General features: G+C 37.8%; 1 protein-coding gene across 2 annotated transcripts in view; it reads left to right on the forward strand.

Annotated features, from left to right (window-relative positions):
• The first annotated feature begins 18,775 nt into the window (after window positions 1-18,775).
• Window positions 18,776-19,830, forward strand: part of PI15 (peptidase inhibitor 15) — a 31,577-nt gene continuing 30,522 nt past the window's right edge. The window contains exons 1-2 of one of the 2 annotated variants that reach the window (XM_046641622.1): window positions 18,776-18,895; window positions 19,454-19,766. In XM_046641622.1, coding sequence (XP_046497578.1) covers window positions 19,494-19,766 — 273 coding nt within the window. In that variant the 5' untranslated portion in view covers window positions 18,776-18,895; window positions 19,454-19,493. Of the gene's footprint in view, window positions 18,896-19,425; window positions 19,767-19,830 lie in introns of both variants that reach the window. The other variant, XM_046641621.1, reaches the window with a different exon arrangement.

Below are 19,830 nucleotides of genomic sequence, written 5' to 3' on the forward strand. Positions count from 1 at the left end.
ATTCAGTGATCAGATTTTCCCACGCACTAATGAAGAAACAATATAGATTAGTTTAATTATAGTAAGTAGATGGTACATTTCTGCAAATATATGGTCTATAATCCACCTTTGTAATTATGTGGTATGTATGCATGGTGAGTTGGTTGGAATACATTGGCACTCTCTAGCAGTCAACAAGATAAACTAGGCTTAGGACTTAGTAGAGATAAACAGTCTGTCATAAATAAGTGGTATGACCTATTTTAAGTATCAAGAATTCTTCAGAGGCCATGTAACATTTCTGGCATCTTTTGCACTCCTTTCAATGTACAGATAGTTGCTGTTGTCTCTTCACCAGGCCTAGGCTTTTCCTGTGGACTCTCGATAGTCACAGTTTAATCTAGTTAGCCAAATCACAAAATAAAATATCTTAAAGTTTTTGACATCTGCGTAATGTATAAATTATTTCCTGTGATTGTCTGAAGACTGGAAGCTTTGAATATTATCCGTGCTAAAATTAAGAAGGCAATAGTCAGATTCCCTCTAACACAGTGTTCTTGGGCTTCTAAATTGATTTTGATCATCTGTGTCTCAATTTGTGTGGAAAGAAATACCCAGCCACTTTTCAATCTCAAATTTAAAATTTCATACTTATTGCTTGGAACATCTGCATATCACATTTATTAGTTACATATCTGTTCATAAGAGAAATCTTCCCAACTCCACTAACTCCAAGGAAAATTACTTGAATATATTATGATTTTTCTACCAATATTTGTCACAAGATCCTGACCTCCAAGACCATATCGAACATTTCCAGTGCTTTTTTATCCCTTCCTGTGGATCTGAGATTCCATCGGGTATCATTTCCCTTTATCCTGAAGAACTTCCTTTAGTACTGCCTCTAGTGCAGGTCTATTAGTGTTGGATATTGTCTAGTTTCTTTGATCTGAGATGACTTTATTTTCTCTTTATATTTGAAGGATGATTTTTTTAGACATAGAATTCTGGGTTGATAAGAGTGGTTTTTTCAGCACTTTAAAGATGTCATTCTGTTGTCTTTCTGTCTGTTAGTATTTGCATCTTCCACTTTAAGTAATATTGCCTTTTTTCCCCTCTCTGACTGCTTTTGACATTTTTCTCCTTATCGTTACTTTTCATCAGTTTATGATGTGACTTTGTGTGGTTCTCTTTATGTTATCCTTCTTGGGGTTCTTCGAGGCTGAAATTCTTTGAGTTCACATTCTCACCGTTTTTGTCCCCTCCTCTGGATAATCAGTAGGATGTTCTTAGTAAAAAGAATGTTTCCCAGAATTAGCCATAAAAATCTAGCTTCATAACTATAATAATAACAATAAATAATGGTAACAATGAAAATAATTTTTAGTTATTGAATAAGTAGGACTATAATATTTCTTAGTCTGGAAATAATACTATTCATAGTGCAATCCAGGGTTGTGTTAGTTTTATTTTTCCAGCAACACTTTTGTTTCAGGCATTTTGAAGTTTTTACTATATGAACTGTTGTCACAGAATAGGATATTAGAGATTAAGATTTTTGACATGCCACTGTTCTTATTGATGACAAGACTCAAATGTGGCTCTGGGAATGGGAGGTTGTAGAATGTGGAATGAAGATGAAAGCTGCTGAGGTCAGAGTTAAGATACCAGATTTAGTAAAGTCTCTCTACAAAGTAAAGACACAAGGATGAATATTCTGTGAAGATGATAGACTCTCCTAGGCTGATGTCAGAAATTTGAATGGAAAGAAACACAATAGATCAAGTACCAATTTCTCAGTGACTGAAAGTAAGTTCCCAGGAAGTCAGAACATGACAATGATGAAGGGAGAAGCCATATATTTCTTGGTTTTTAAATCAACTACACTTTCATCAATAGTTTTCAATATTTTCTTTATTAATTGATTTATTCAAAGTATTTAATGGAACCCTCTGAGTGATCTACTTTTCCATTTTTGCCTTGTTCTGTACACCATTTTCTTTGCCCTGTAATGATTTCCTTTGTTGAGTTGCCCCTTCAACATGATTTTCTATTGAATGCATGGTTCTGCTGAAAATTTATGGGTAACTCAAATCCAATTTTAACTCAGTAATCTGCTTAGCAACTTTCTGCATACTGACATTATAGCAGTCATTTCTTTTCATCTGGTAACATCCTATTCCATGCCCTAAACTAGAACAAAGATTAGCAAATTTTTGCTGACTATTCACCATTTGTTTTCCATCCCTCTGGCTCATGAACATGCTGTCTTGTCTATATGGAACGTCCCCTTAAACTATCACTAAATCTGCCCTAACTCCTTAATTTGAACTGTATGTAAATTAACATTCTTTCCAAAATAATCCTATACTAAACTCCAATGTCATGTGAAATCCAACAAATTCTGAACCTAAATAACTCTAGTCTCCTCTCAGCACCTTGATCTCTCATTTTCTCAGTTACACTCTTTTGTCTGAAACTGATGTTTCTTTGGAGTACATGGCTTGAGGTTCTGTCTTGGGTTTTCTTCTAACACTTTATCATACAGCATGTGTCATACAGCCTTCTTATCATTAATGCCTCGCCTATAGATTAAAATGAAACAAACCTTCAGAAGCTTCTGTCATCAATTATTTCTCATTTATTAATACTTACTGAGCATGTAATACATGTTTTTTAAATTTTGGAAAGAAATCTAAATTTAATTGGGTAGAGATGTTTGTTTGCCTATTTTCCCAAGTAAAATGAGATGGGGTAATTCCTAAGATAATTTCCAGCTCTCACATATAATTGTTGAAGGCTATTGTAAAGTAGATATTCTCTCTTTTCCTCTGAAAGTACCGTAATTTTCCTGTCTTAATTTCATGCACACAAACTCAGTAGGCTTACCTCCCAGCTATTGTCTTCTAATCTCATTACTGTCTGGACTAATTGTATCTACTACCTTCTTTTTGTCTAACCCCACTTTTTTCCAATACCATATTGGCCTTAAACATTCCCTATCAACCCCACTCAAAATAGTTTTCTTTAAGATAAAAGAGTGTAAAAAAGAATACATATTTGACAAACAGGTCGAGGAATGTATTACCAGCCCAGTTGTAAATCTCTCAAAAGAAGCCCATATTGGCCATCTTTACTTCTGCTCGTTCCTTGAACTCAAAGCAATCCGGTTTTTGCCCCACTAATTCCCTGGTACTATTTCCAGAAGTTTGTAAAGGAAGCTATTATTTATAAGTACAATTATCCCTTTTCAAACCTCACCCAACATGATCAAAACCAAATTCTGATGTCCCTGCCTGAATTGGCTTCTCCTCTTATACTTTTACCTAAGAAGTACTGTCTTCCCACTCAGCTGTTCCTTGAAATCTTCCCTTGTTTTTATTTCATTCATTCAGATACCTTTTTGTTAAATCAACTCTACCTTCAACCAAGGGGTTTTTTGGAGTTTGTCTCTTTGAACAGCAGATTGTTACTCTCTTGATTCAATCATTCATCATCTGTTACCTGGACTGTTACAATGATCCTTTAGAATGCCTTCTTGCCTCTCCCCTCCTCTCTTAATTCATCATTCATGTTCTCACATGAGTTGTCTTCCTTTAACACAATTGTCATTATGACATTTACTCACCCAAAACCTTCAATGCCTCCTCATCGAAAAGAGAATAAAGTTCAAGTTTCCTAGCATAAAAGTAAAGTCCCTCTGTAATTTGAAACTGATATAACTTTCCAGTCTCAATTCCCCACACTCTCCTTTTCGGTACACCTTATGTTCTAATCACATCATTCTGCTTTCTATGCCATGAACACTTCAGCTCCTTAAGCCTCTTGCCTGTTTCTCTATTGATCCATACCCCCACCTGTTGAAATTCTACTTTTCCCTCAAGATTAAAGTAAAATGCTTGTTTCCTATGAGGCTGTTCCTATTGTACTAATCAGAAATTATTACTTATATATTTGATAACGCTATGTTTATACCTGTACTATTTCATAAATTGACCTCCGTTTGACCTACGACCATGGTGGCCATGTGTCTTTTGCTTCACTGGAGTATGAGCAGCTTGAAGGAAGGGACTGAGTCTGTGTGCGAGTCTCTGTGTATATCTCTAGTGGCCAGCACTTATTTCTAATTCATAGAAGAGTCAATTTATGTTTATTGAAGGCTTCCAATTGCCCTTAAAGTGATGCTTTTCAAAGGTATCATATTCTTATTATGTATTAAGTATTTTGGCTAGTAATACATTAAAGAATAACTTATCTATTGAAAAACAGCCACACAAACAATCTTCACTTTACCTAAAAGAATATGCGAAGAACAGACTATTCATAGACTGTTGTGATCTTTTTTTCTGTTTTTTTTCAGATTGGTACCTGAGCTAACAACTGTTGCCAATCTTTTTTTTTTCTGCTTTATCTCCCCAAACCCCCCCATACATAGTTTTATATCTTAGTTGCAGGTCCTTCTAGGTGTGGAATGTGGGACTCTGCCTCAACGTGGCCTGATGAGCGGTGCCATGTCCGCGCCCAGGATCCAAGGCCAGGATCCAAGGCCCGAACTTAACCACTCCGCCACGGAGCCGGCCCCAACTGTCGCATTCTTGATACAACAAATCAATTGTTATATGATAAGTAAGTTAAGTTTACTTAACTGTAGATATGGCAATGGCAGGTCCCTGGCATGATTTTGAACTAATACTGTAGGTATATGTCAGCCCATGTGTCAATATGTGTTTTTGGCAAAAATGTAGGATATAGAATAGAAAAATTTTACACCCAGAAAATTGACACTTAACAATTGTTAGTAAAACTTTGGAATTATTAGTATTTGGGAATGGTTTGAGACCACTGTTTCCCCACATTGAAAAGAGGACTTGATTATCATATGCCATTTTAATATAACAAAAGATAAAAATGCCATTTCAGCTCTCCTTTCCCCCTTTGTAGTTTTGCTATTTCTTTACCTCAAAAATGGACCCTGGTAATTTCCACCTCCAGTAACATTATAGATAGAACAGCATATACAAGCAAGAAGAAGTCAACTGCCTTATGAGTTATCATTGCTGACAAGGTTCCTCTGATTGCATTTCCGGATGTGCATAACCACAACACAACCCCTTTTAGCTAAAATCTTATTAGAGATAACTTCTGACATGAGACCCAAGCTCAGCCGTAAGAACTGATTTGGGACACTTGCAGGGATGATCTTGTCATTTGAATATTGAGGAAGGAGAGGCTAGGTGACCCAAGGCTCTGGATCTCCTTCCCGTCCTAGAGCTCACGATCTCAGAGCTCTTGGCTAGACCCTCTGCCAGAGCGAAGCTGTGGTTCTTTGCAAGATGGGGTCATTGTTATTGTTCTTCCAGTCTCCAAAGCAAAATACATTGTGTGACCAGCCATGTAGGTAGTGCCAAAAACCACCTGGAAAAGACCCATAGTTGTCACCAGGCCACATTGAAATGTGAATCATTGAAACTGCTGACCACTACAAAATCATGACAATTTTGTTTTTACCCTTAGCCAGATGATGGTTAAATAAAAGGACCAAAGAACAGGCGAAAGAGAAGGCATTTAGGGGAAGAATTCAACTTGCTAAAAGTGACATTTATTTTCTTCTGACTTACTATGGCCCACGTGATGTTATTCTAACTGACCTATTTAGAAACATTTAAGAGTAATATAACAAGCAGTTGGTGGAGGATTGGCAATTTTCTTAAGCTGGTTCATGCGTCACTCTGCTTTTGTTTGTCCAGCTGCCAGTATAAATTATGATCTGTTGAAGTGGATCTCGCTTGGCGCCCTCTAAAGTTGGCCCGAACATTTGGACAGTTACATGTATCTCTTTCTGAACAAGTGCATCATTCGGCGGACTCATGTAGCTCAGATGATGCACAGATATTCTGTAAGAACAGAGGCAGTCACAGTTGGTGGGAAAATGGAACAAAGAGAAAGACCAAAGGACGTTTGAGTCTGTCTCGTTCTAAGTGTTACTCAATGTGCTAGGACAGTATGACACTGAGACCTCACTGGTGTGTCCAGCCATTGGGGCTTTCCCAGACATTTTGACCAAATTGCTTTACTGTCAGTTACTGCCAATGTGCCCTACACTCTCCTAGTTTTTTTCTCCCTATCAATTCCTTCCTCCACCTTTCCCAGTCCAAACCTTCTTCAGGATTTGGCACACGCTCCATGGCAGTTGTCCTGACAACAGCACTCATAAACAGTTTGGGAAACTGTGTCCCTGAGTTACAGTGTCTCCTTGTGACCCTCTTTCTTCTCTCTTTTATTACGGTAGAGTTACACTTTAAATCCACACACATTAAATTCAACATTTAATCCTATTAATTCTTTTTATGATTATCTTCTCAACCTTGTACCATTTAAAGAAAATTCGAATATTGCAAGAACACATTTCCTTTTTCCTTTCATCAGCAGTCTGGACATTTTTCTTCCTTTCCTCCCTCAATTCCCAACCCCTCACTTCCACAATTTCCTCCCTCTTCTCAGGGTTCTCAGGCAAAAGCAGACATGCCCTAAATATGCTATGGAATATGTGTGTGTGTTTGTGTGTATGAATTTATGTGTAAACATTTTCCACACATTACTTCATTTAATTCACAACAACCTTGTGAGGTAGATTATTATCCCTCCTTTAAAGAGAAGAAAGTCTAGGCTTGAGAAAGGTTGTGTAATCTGCTGACAATCCCGGAGCAGGATGTATGCTGGAGTGCGGCTGCGTGTTTCCAGAGCAAATCCTCTCAATGCCCTGCTCTACTGTCTCTCACTTTGCTCCCCACAATATATGGGACACTTGTGGTAAATGTGAGGCTCGTACTTGTGCGAACTTGAGGTTTTGTAGAGCCAGGAAGAGATAAGAAGGAAGAAGACTTACGGCGTGTCTCCTGGCTCAATTCCCACCATTTTCTGGGAAAGAAAAATAGAACTTTTTGTGTTATAGGTTTTTTCAGCCTTTGGGTACCACTTGTTACTTTTCAGATCCTTGAAGAGTTGGCTTGAAGATGTGGCTCTCTGCCAAGAACACAAACTTGGGAGACTTAAGGGATTACACGGCTGACGTTACACTGTAGTGGGAGCGTGTACACATCAAAAACACTGTTTAATAAACAACTGAAAATTGCAAGAAAAGTGGGTATTGTGGGATGATTTTCCCACCACAATGTTGAGAAATTGTTTTCTTTGCTTTAGTTACTGTTAGTCAGAGGTACAGATTACACATGGTGGTTTGTGCAAGACAATTTCACTTCAAATGTTAAAAGGAAGTCACTTAAAAAAAGGTATCTTTTATTTAAGTATTTAAGGGTTTATATTAACTACAATTCAAACATTTTTATATAGTTTTATTTTACTCATATTATGGCCTGTACTTATTAAGCTATGTTCTTTTTGACTTTTAAATATCTAAGTAACTCAACAGCCAAAAGTATTTATTGAGTTCATATTATGTATAAAGTACTTTTCTAGGTACTGTGGGACTACAGATAATATAGTCCTCAGCCACAAGGAATTTATGATTGTGTGGCAGCCAGAAGATTAATCTACCTTAGATAAGGAATAATAAAGCATAGAATCAAAGAATAAAATGGTATCAGTTATTGGTGAGATAAATGTTGGTTTTCACTTCTTCATCTTGTCCCCCAAAGGATCTGAGACAATTTGTGGGAGCAGTCAAGGAAGCCTGTGAAGGTGAAGAGGGAATGGGTTTATCCCATTGGGGACACATGCTGAGCAAAGCCACAGAGACTGGAGTCAGCACAGGCATCATCTCATGTGGCGGCAACTCACCCGACTAGCTTAGTGTTAATGGGAATTAGGAATAAGTAGTATGACGAGGAAAAAAGGATTTATGTTCATGGAGTAAAAGTCTTTTGGAACTTTAAACAGTAGAGTAATAAGATGTAAGGGTGTTTATGAAATTCTGGTAATAATGGGTTGATTCTTTAGGCGTTAGGAAAAATTGAAGTCAAATAGTAGTTAAGCATTTATTTGAGCATCCTGTAACATGAGTGCCTAAGATGAGTTGATCAAAATTCAAATAGAGATAAATGGATATGCAGCTATTTCAAGGGAAATTGGCAGGTTTTAGCTACATTATATATTAGGAACAAATAGACCAATGGTGACACTAGTAAAGACACGGACGTTGAAAGAAAATATTTTGTGAAGCATATAATAATTAGTCTGTTCTGGTATTGTTGAGTTTGAAGCTATCTAATAGAAGGTAGTGTGGAGTATGAGGTTGGGGTTTAAGTGAGAGTTTCAGCCTAAAGGTGAAGACTTCTGGGCAGCTTTCATCAAGGTGTACTGTGAAAAGATAAGGGTCCCAAGACCTGGGACTTAAGGCATACCAAAAGTTAGAAGGTAAATGTGGAAGGGGGGCAGATTAAGGTGTTAGGAAACAATAATCACAAACTGTTTTAAAATAAGTAGGACATGTACAAAGTTTGAGTCAAGGAATAGAAAACAAGTAGAGAAAAAACACTGAAAATTCTAGAAGGGAAGGAATAATTGTGGAAATTAGATGTCTTGCTTTCAAAATGATCCCTTTCAGAAAAGTAGAAAATTAAGGTCACAAGTTTGAAGATTTAATATTTAAAAGAAAAGAGCTATTCTTCTAAGAATTGGGAGGGGGGAATTCTAAAGCAGAGGATAGGCATACACATTAAAAAAAAAAACAATGTCTTTAGATAGAAATGAAGGTAAATTCATCCAACCATTCATTTGTTCATTTGGTCCAGGTTTGTTATTGTACTAAGTAGTATGTCAGCCTAGGGGGAGATCAGAGATGAGCAAGAGACAGTCTTCTCTTTCTTTACCTTATTACCTAGTGAAGGAGGTAAGTATGAAATTAACTAGCAACTCTAACTATACAAATAACTACAATCTTCTTCAAAGTCAGTGCTTCTCATAGCTCCTAGGTCAGCAGCATCACCATGACCTGAGAATATATTAGAAAACCTCATTCTTGAGCCAAGTCCAGTTGTACTAAATCAGAAACTCTGGACCAGCATCCCATATTGTAATAAGCCCTCTGGGTGATTCTGATAATGCTGAAGTCTGAGAACCTCCACTCGAAGAGAATTGGGACAGTAAGGCAAATCACAAGCAGGGGCCTGTAGGAGCTCCCACTCCCAGCCATTCAAAGGATATATAGCAAAATCGACTTAAGATATCAATGTGCTGATGGAGAAAGAAGATAAAAAGCTTCTTTTAGTTCTCATAAATGCATCTTACCATTGGCCTTTTGAACACTTTTTCCCCGCATTTGCTGCCTATTTCATTAGGGATTCTAAGTTTGGGCATTCCCACTGGAGAAGGGGTAGGGGATTATACCACAATAGAGAGTAAGGACATTAAGTGATAAGTAGAGTCTTGAAATGTCTTCAAGTCACACATTATAATCAGTCACCATGTGTACATACAAATTCTGTCAGAGAAATGAGGTTCTTCCTATCACTTATAGGAAATAAACTTTTCATGCTGAAACTTCTGATGGAAATACTGCATGACATTTACCCCTAACAATATCCCTGGAATTACTTACATGGTGCCATTCCCCTTTCAGTAGCACTTCTACACCTGATGCACAATACCAACACGTGAGTCAGTGAACAGAGTATTGTAGCAGGCTGAAAGAAATGTGGTCCAAAAGCGTGTCTCTCTCTTGACATTTGGCTTAATCCAGAGATAACAGCTAAACAATCTAGACGAGTGCTCCAAACAATCCTACATAAATGTCTGTAGTGTATTTCAAAGTTTCTGTGTCACAATTCAAGTTTGCTCCGAAAACATTTTAGCTCTTTTCTTTCCCCTAATTTTCCCCCAAAACACTCACTGTGCTAGGTAGTTGAATTTAGGGCCAAATGTATCCTTAAATTTGCCAAAAAAGGGAAACTCAGACTCTCACAGGTGAACTCAATCTATTTTGGGTAAATGTTCAGTAGTTCAGGATTTCTCCTCCATCTTCCTACCCAAGATGATGTCAGAGGAGAGGAAATCTTGGATGACATCTTGAGGATAGAGCTTTTTAATTCAGTATCTGGCTTTATGTCCCCTGGATGTTAATTTGCTTAAGTGTATTGCCTGGTGGCTGGGCATTATGTTAATATCTGCTCTTGACATTTTAGTGAGTGAAACTTGAGTCTATGACAGGACAGTCAGAGTCCTGTGGCCTCCCTTGATGATTTGGCTTCACGTCAGCTCTCACTGGCACTGCAGGTCATCTGCATTTCCATCAGGTAGTTCTTCCCCACACCTGATTTAGGATCTCCACCTCTACCCACCTGCAGCTTCTGTTACAAGGTGACCTCATTCTTCATTATTTTCCCTCTTCTGGCCTCTAATCCTCTCCACCACGGGAGTATGCTGAAGATTACTTTCTGTGATACTGTGATCACAAGGAGATTTGGCATATACTATATTTGCTCTTCTCTCTGCTCAAATATGCCATCCAACCAATGCCATCACTCCATTCAGCTGTGGGAATGGCGTATTGGTATGGAGCACTTTGCAACGTGCTCTCCTCCCAAAAGCCCAAATCAGATGTGAGTCAAAGCCCTACTACTTTTGGCTTTCTGCTGTGTATATATGAAGTATTTATCTTTTGCCATCCACGCTTCAGCTCCCAGGATTGCAACCTAGAGTGATGAGTTATGGCTGTTGCATCTATCTTTCTGTTTCTCTTCTTCTTAAGTTCTTTGCAACAAGGAAGGCTTTCTTTTTCTTTCTCTTCTGTCTGTAAGTGACTTTTCTTATGTGACAACCTCCTCATCCATGAGGTGTCATTAACCTGTTCCCTTCCTTTGGGCCACAGTGGCAGACAGTCTTTGTGGGAACATGATTTACAGAAAGAATAATGATTTCTGTTTATTAATTTCAGAATATTAACCCATTATTTATAATTTTTTTCAGCAGAATTTTTCATGTGTGTTGATTACTAGATAGTCTAAGGTTACTATCAAGTGTTCGAAATGGCACATTTTCAAGAGCTTTTAATGCTCTTTCCATCACAAGGGCTGCCTAGTTGCATACCCCTATTCATATTCTTTGTGAATGACAAGTGATAGACTTTGTGATATATAATCTGCCTAATGGCTCGAGGCATCCTAATGCCATCACCCCACTGTTCATTTCTAAATTTTTGCTGGGCAACTAACAAGACTTTCCCATAAAGTTTATCCAGACCTTCTTCACAGTGAAAGGACCAAAAAGAATTGATGACTCTGGCCAGAGTGCAGATGGCTTTTGGAGAGCCCAAGTTTTTTCTGGCTGTGTGTTGAGGTCCTGGATTAGAAAAACGTCATGCTGATATAACATTTGTTTATTTATCAAATTTAACAAACATCTTTTGAATGCCTACTATAGGAAAAGTCTGAAATGATGCCATGAATAAGTGCATTAAAATCTCTCAGTCTACTTTACCACAACATAAACCTCTTGGGCTTTATTTTGATATATTCTTGGCACATGGAAAATAAATATCCTGCACTTGGGGCATTGTGCTGTTCTTCTTTTCTAACATCAACTTCTTTATCCTAAGCGTAGGGGGGAATATTTTTGAGTAGAATAAAACTTTAGGGCGTTTCATTTCTGTAGGTTAACCGTACAATTCCTGGATGGTCCTGACATCCAAGTCCTTTTTCCCTTTACTAAATTACCGACACCCACACACCAACTCCAACCATCTGTCTAAAGTTCTTTGGGTTCTTCATGTGTTTCACCAGATTTAACCTATATTTCATAGGAATTTGTCACTTTAACAATATCTCTTGTCTACTCACCGTGAATGTGATTTTGTATACCCTCTGGAACCAGATGGTTATAAATTCAATTATACAGTCTTTAAGGCCCATTAAAGCCCAATGGATCTATAAGCCTCTTAGTGGAGAACACCACAGCTCTCCAACTGGCTGTTTTGCTGACACCAACATAAACACATTCGCTGTTTGAAGAATTCCTTCATTCTGTCATGCTTCAGAGGTGGCAAAGTCCATGAACTGATAAAGTCTGGTCTAGCTATGAGATTCTTTTTGAACCACCAGACACTTTGGTCTTAAGAACGTTGAGATTACTACCCAAGATTTCTGAAAGATGTCTAGAAGAGGTAGAGAAAGTATGTGCCCTTTTAAGGATTGATTTGAAAAGCAAAGGGGTACCTTTATCTTTTCCTGACCCTGAAGAAATGATGGACCATGGTGTTCATCCATTTTGTTTTAAAGCAACAAGGCAATCCTTGAGATGAGAGTTAAGACTAATCTCTCTTTATCCAGGGCCATAAAATATCCACAGTAACAACTGCTACACATGTATTTATTCAAGGCCTCATTTCCTACATTGAATTATAGGAAGATGAAAGCACAGCCTCAAATTCACTGGGACAAGCAAGGTAAACAAGGACCCTTTGAAACAGAGGAGGGTTATTCCGGGAGCGAGGCTTTTGAATTGTTAAGATAAAAGGGTCCCACCAGAAGTTCCTATAACATAACTAAACCAATAAGACAGATCCTAGGCAAGCTCAAATGTGGTATAATTTTGTCTATGTCTCCAGTTTTATCGTCTGTTTATTTACCCAGTAGACATACTTTAATGTGCACTATTTACCAAATTAATTTTTATGAATTCATTAATTTATTTTAATTAGATTGTTAAGTGCGTATACATTTAAAGTCAAATAGCTCTATAAAGTTAGAATAAAAAATACAGGATTCCCACATTCCTCACTCACATCTACACTCCTACTCCCCTGAAGCAACCACTTTTACCTCTTTAAATAGTTTCTTTTTGTAGTTGACTCCATATTTCCAAATAATGTGCATACTTCCTGATTTTAAAAAATTAGCTATTTTCCAAAGCTGTCTTGTGGTAGCCAGCCTTCCAGATGACCCTCAATAATTCTCACCCACTGGTTCATGGCCTTGTGTAATCTCCTACCACATCGAGTGGGTCTGAGTGACTCGCCTAACTAGGGATATTGTATGTGACTTCCATAGGTGGTTCATAAAACACATTGTATCTTGTACCTTGCTCCCTCTTGGATCACTCACTCTGGGGGAAGCCAGCTTCAGTGCTCTACGGACACTCATGAAGGTCTGTGGAGAGGTCCATGTGGTGAGGTCCCTATGTGCTGGCCTCCTGCCAACAGCACAAACTTGCCAGCCAGGTGAATGAGCCATCTTGGAAGCTAATCCTTCAGCCCCACTTAAGTCCCAGCCAAAATCTTGACTGCAACCTTACGAGAAACCCTGAGCCAGAGCACCAGCTAATTCCAAATTCTTGACCCACAGAAACTGTGTGAGATAGTAAATATCTATTGTTGTTTTAATTTCTAAGTTTTGGGATAATTTGTTATGCAGTAGCTAATAAGTTCCACATTTCCTATAATAGAAGGTGAGTATTTAGCTCTCTTTCAAGCCCCACCCCCTTCCCAACAAGCATACAAATTCATACTTCTCTCTTCGTCCTTCCAAAAGTAATTTCATATCTTTGGGTTATAGTGGTATTCATTGTTTATATTATTATGTATGTATAGATATTCACAGCAGAGCTACATCTTATTCTGTGATTATATTTCCTTTCTCCCACAATGTCTTGTAAATATACTCTCAACATGTTAAAAAAAAGTATCATGAAATCAGTCAATTTCATTTTTTTCCCTTGGAAACACTCTTTTTTGGGCTTTTTGGGCTTCTATTCCAATAAGCTACTACAAAGCTTTTGCACTGAGAATTCCCTTTGCCATCATCAAGGGAATTCCCTTTGATTTTATCCTCATGTTGCAGCCCCTATTTCTTGGATTCCGTATCTATCTCCTTGATTTATTCCTTTGTTTTGTTGTAGCAAATTCTTCAATAGCTCTCCAAAGAAGGTACATTACTGGTGAGTTTTTGAGACCTTGTATGAATATAAAACAATTTTATTCTACTCTTCCATTAAAGAAAAATTGTTCTTTATTATTGAACAATTGTTCTGTGTTATTTTGTATTATTTGTTTATTTTTGAGTCAAGCTGTGTCGGGAACTTAAAAGGTTGCCTTGGAACCATGCTTTTTGGAACTACGTCCAGTAGTTCTCAAGATTAGTCACACAAAAATTGTTAATTTTTATGCTTACTTTTCCAGTGCAGAAAACCCAGAAGTGGTTTTTTTTTAACTTGAGGAGAAATAATCACACACAGGTTGGAATAATCACACAAATAACATTATGTAATATCTAGATCCTAATCACTTTTCGTAAGAAAGATGAAAAGAAGAAATAGCAGTGAGTTAAAATATAGATACTTGAATCTGGTTTCACAATACTAGGTAATACAATAAAATAAATTATACTATATGGTAAATGATATTACAAATGTATTTTACAAAATTTCTCAAATATTTTGAAAATGTAGTATTTGGTATTAGATATTATAATTATACATATTTATTATGTAATATACACAATTTATGTGTTACACACATACAACATATAAGCTATGTGTTTTATATATTTATATATAATGCTTATCAGCAGAGGGCTCAAAATTTGAAAATAATTTGTGTGTTTAATTTGCCCATTTTCTGAATCCAACAAATTCACAATCCTCTACAACTTTACACAAATGGAAACGGAAATACACATTAGCCACCAAAACTCTTTACCATTTTTGCAAAGCCCTTACCTTTCATCAAATTACCCCCTACATATACTCTAGATTTATTAGTGATTATTAATGGTTAAATTGGTGAAAAAAAGTTTGCAGAGCTCATTTAGACTTCTGTAAATGTTGATGACTCTAGAATGCTATATGAGATGTAATCAAGCAAGAAAAGAATTTATTAAAAGGAAATTAATACACAGTGCAATGTTATCTTACTGTTTACTGAGCTCTTTTTATACTAACATACACTATTAAGTGTAATAATTACATTATCAGAGGCAAAATGCCTGCCACCCTCCCCAGTGAACAAACACACATGGGCTTGTGAACTTCCTGAAGCTATCACAAAAAAGAAAGTGGTTAAGTGTAGTTGGGGCATAAATTGTGGCCAGAATATAGAAACAGAAAGGGATGTTTGCAGTAAATAAGGCTTACAAGGTAGATTGATTTATAGTCTCAAGGCCCTTGTAAGGCAAGTCAAGGCACTTGAACTTGACCCTATGAGCAATGGACAGCAACAGAGAGTTATATGCAGATGAGTGAAATGAATTGATTTGCTTTTTAGGAAAGTGGCCAAAGGCAATGCGGATTATGAATAAGAGGAGAGACACTGGAGTAATCCTAGAAAAAGATAATGGGATTAACTGTATGCAGTCATAAAATGATAAAAGCAAAAGGGGTAGAATGGTGAGACAGTTCAGAGATTAAAAATCCACATGTTTTGCAGAGCTAGTGGATGTATGAAACAAGGCCCAAAAGAGTGAGGAACAAAGGAAAAATTGGGGCCTCTGTCCTGAGGGTGTCAGAATAAAATTATAGTTCCTATTTATATGGCATGTCACAATTTACAAAACACTTTCACATATACTGCCTTCCATTGTTTCAACAACCTTGTGATAGATTAATATAAATTAATTAACAAGTAGAGTTTGTATAATAATCTTAAAAAGGCTCTGACCACTACTGAGTAATTTCTTGGTGAGATGATGTCTGTCAGTCCTTTTCCCGGTCATCTTTTCTTCCTTACAAAGCAGATGTGGACTTGTGTTCCCCTCCTCAAACATGCTTGCATATACCTATATTGACTTTGATTCTCCCCATGTTACTAGATAAATAGATTTTTACTACAGCATATTCAATGGGCACGTGTGTTCTGTCTCTGAAAAAAAAAGGTGATTTAGATAATGCTTCTCAAATCTTAATAAGTATATGGATCATCTGAGGATCCTAATAAAAATGCAGATTCTTTTTCAGCGGGTCTTCAATGGGGCCCGAAATTCTGCATTTCTAACAAGCTCTTTGGTGATATCCATGCTCCTAGTACACGGAACACATTTTGATTTGAAAGGATTTAGAGTAAAGCCACGTGCACATCTGTACACACACACACATACACCTTTCTTAAGCAGGTATGCCATTCTGGGACACTTATATCTGATTTCAATTTAAAAATAATAACTATTTTCTCACAGGTTTCAAGACAGACAATAGTTGCTGCCAATTGTGTACGTTATTTCTTTTCACTAATATAGCTACATTCCATTTCTGTCTCTGTTGGCAAGCATTCGCCTAAAGGTTTTGAAACATGTCAATGGTCTTTTTCAAGAAGAGATCTCATAAAGAACCACCTCATTGTTACTCGTTCATTAATAGTTCTCTTACTGACAACTTGGATGTATGCCTCTTAATTTTGCAAGTATTTTAAAATTAAAATTACTTCCAAAGCATTTCGAATACTTCTTCTGGCAATAACGTCTGCTTGGAAGCAAAATTCTTAACTCTCCTCCCACAGGTCTTTTCTTTTATGATTCCATAGCCTTGTGGGTTTCCTTAATAGTCTGAAATTCCACAATATAATCCATGTGTGTTGAAAGACCTTTGAAATCATTGACATGCCTCGGGATCTCAAGATTAAGCAACTATCAGCTCTGCCCTCTTTTAATTGGATTCGGAGAGGTAATCTCCTATTTAGGTCCATCTCAGAAATTCCTCCTTTCTCTTTATCCTGCTCTATCCTTCCACTCGCTCTTAGAGTAAACCCATTTATGGTTTCTCAAGGAATGCATTTGTATCCCCATGGAAGTCCTGCAAGTCAAACATCAAGAGATGGACAATATCTCTTTGTGTACATGACAAAGAGGTAACCTTGAAAACAACAGTTGATTTTTATGAGATTCTAAGCAAGAACTCAGCCACCCTGGAGAAAGAAAGGCTCGTGTCCGCTGCTTAGGCATTAAAAGCCCTTTAGTCCTCTATATGCTGGACAGCCACATGAGACAGGTTGAAATGTATAGGCTAATTAGTGCTGGCACTGATTTCTCAAAAGACCCTGGGATCTTCGAGTTGGACGGCTTATAAAGGGTGTGTTTTCTAACCCCCTGTTTGATTCAGGAATCCTTAACACAGCATCCTTGAGATTCATTCAAGGTACCATGAGTACTTTCTGAAGGGGTGAGACCTTAGCTGGACAGCTCCAGTTAAACATCTGCAGCTGTGAGCAGACACGTGCATTCCCTCAAGCAGCTCTGATGTTTCCTACCATTCCTGTTCACCGCCCATGCTCATGTTATATGTTCTTGCCTTTTCAATTCATGGTCTTAATTAATTCCTATTTACAGCTTTTAGTATGGCAACTTCAGCTCTCCTAAAATGACCGCACTTTAGTTAGGAGTTTAGTACTCATCAAAATATGGCAAAACTTGAACGTTGACGTGTTATTGACATCTGAGACTGCATCTCTTTACTTTGAACTTCAGTGACGCTTTTGGTTCCAAACACCTTACTGCTCTCTTAAGGAATTTTATGAAGTCGGTCTCAACATAGAATATTCACCTTTTCCCTCCCATTTTTAGATGCACCAATGAAGAGTTAAACAATATGCATCAGGCCACACATACTGCTGGAGACCCAACTGGGAGTATAGCCCAGGAAACTTGGCTCTGAGTCTGATGTGCTAACCACATGACCATCATTTCTGACGACTATAAATTCACGTAGTGCTTCTCCTGCTGAAACACCCAAGAGACAATCACATTGGCAAACTGGACAAGTCAGTGTATATTAAGTAAATTTCTCAACTGAATAACGTATATTTTCCAGAATTCCTGTTACCACTGACTGTGAACGGTCCACATTTTGTTAATGTTATCATGACACATGGCATTTTTGAGGGTCCTTTTATTAGAGATTGCCCTCAGATTCACATTCTTGGCTCTTGTCTTGTCAGACATGGATTTCGGTCCAATGGCATCTTTCTAAGAAGGCACTTCTGACTGTTGGCAGCTGCTGCTGCTGTTAAATTCTTCATGGCCTCTGTGCTGTGCCCTCCAATATGTTTCCTGAGAAGCTGAGCCACTCTGCTTATAATTTCAACTATATGCTTCTAAACCTGAAACAGATGTTATCTTGGCTGCGGTCATTTGTCATGAGCTTCTCTATTTGCACTGTATGCAGGGCAGGTAAAAGGCAGGTAATTTGCTGCCTCACCCTGCAGAGAAAGAAAAAAGGAAGGGGGTGTGAAACAAGAGACAGAGAGAGAGAGAATGCATATACCAATTCGAGGAATAAAGCCACATGGAGACAGAGAGTACAACCACTTGAGCATCTATTATCCTAATATCATATGCTATAGTTTGGCTACTACTATTTGCCTGGCATCCCTCTGGACTCATACTTGTGGCCACCCAGACTAACTGTGTGAGCTGATCTCTTGATGTAATATCAGCTTGCTCTTTTGAGCTCCCATGTCATTTACTGTCTTAAAAAAAATGTACTGCTTGTTACTCAGCCGTCTGTGTTTTCAAGAACTCACAGTCTTTTTTTTTTTTTCCTTCTCTTTTTGTATGGGAACCAGGAACTAGAAAGCATTAAGTGAGAAAAATGAACCACTCATAGCATAGGTAGAAGCCCAGAGAAAAAAGGGTTTGTCTTTTATGGTTTGTACTTTGTAAGCTGTGGGTGTGACTCAACTTCCTCACCACCCACATAAAAAGGTTGCCACCCAATCACTGTTTTTTCTATCCCAAACCCCTCCCCTTTGATTTTGGCTAGGAGAGACCCTAGGAAAGACTGCCCTTTCTGGACGTTGCAGACTGTGACATATAAAAGCTGTTAGCTGCTCCTGTAGCCAGCAGCATTCAAACCTTGCAGAGTTTTGCTCTCTGAGAGCTTGTAATAAGACACACTCCTCTTACAAGGGTTCATGCTACAACCTAGCAAAGAACTTTAAATTTTTGGAAGAACAATATATTCATTTTGGCATTGTGCAGAGGTAAGCTATTTAGCTCAACAAGTTTGTTTTGCATGCATTGATTTTAAAGTAGCTCACATTTTTATTTTTTATTTTTTTAGAATTGAGATTGGATTATGATAATTTTTTGTATGTGTTCTGTCACTTGGTGTCCATATATGTCTGGGAGACATTATCAGCACCTTCTCTGTTGTTACCTGTGATGCATTTTATCTCTTCATTCTCAAGATGAATTTCAGTTCCTCAAGATTTCCCTCTGAGAACAAACAGGCAGTAAGTCAGTGTGTGGTTCAGGCATTTAGGGTAAATGCTTCACATTCATTTTAGGGTTAGTAGTCATGCTATTTGTTTTCTCTAGCTATAGGGGTTCCTCTTAGGGACCTACCTCATAAGACAGGTGAAATGTATAGAGACTACTATAGGTTGTCTCCTAGTCTTGAGTTCAACACTTGTTTGGACTTTTTGGAGAAAATCAAATCAAGCTATGCTCCCAAATAATGACTCTGTAAATTCCTACCCTCTGGCCTTATTTTTTTTTTTTCCTTTCATAGACCCTAACTCTACCTTTCTGCTTTAAAGCAAAGTAAACTAGGTGGGCTCTCCTTCTCCACTCCTCAAAATGTTAGCAAGCTCTGCCGTCTGCAGCATACTCCTGTTCTGCCTTCTCTGTGAAGCGAGTGCTGTCGTCTTACTCAATTCCACTGACTCATCCCCGCCAACCAATAATTTCACTGATATTGAAGCTGCTCTGAAAGCACAACTAGATTCTGCGGATATCCCCAAAGCCAGGCGGAAGCGCTACATTTCGCAGAATGACATGATCGCCATTCTTGATTATCATAATCAAGTACGGGGCAAAGTCTTCCCACCAGCCGCCAACATGGAATATATGGTAAGAGGAATTCGTTCTCTTTGAATTCTGAGGGAGGGTGCTTTCTGTAAATTGTGCGTTGGGT

Source organism: Equus quagga, chromosome 16, assembly GCF_021613505.1.
Source record: "Equus quagga isolate Etosha38 chromosome 16, UCLA_HA_Equagga_1.0, whole genome shotgun sequence".
Lineage (NCBI taxonomy): Eukaryota > Metazoa > Chordata > Mammalia > Perissodactyla > Equidae > Equus > Equus quagga.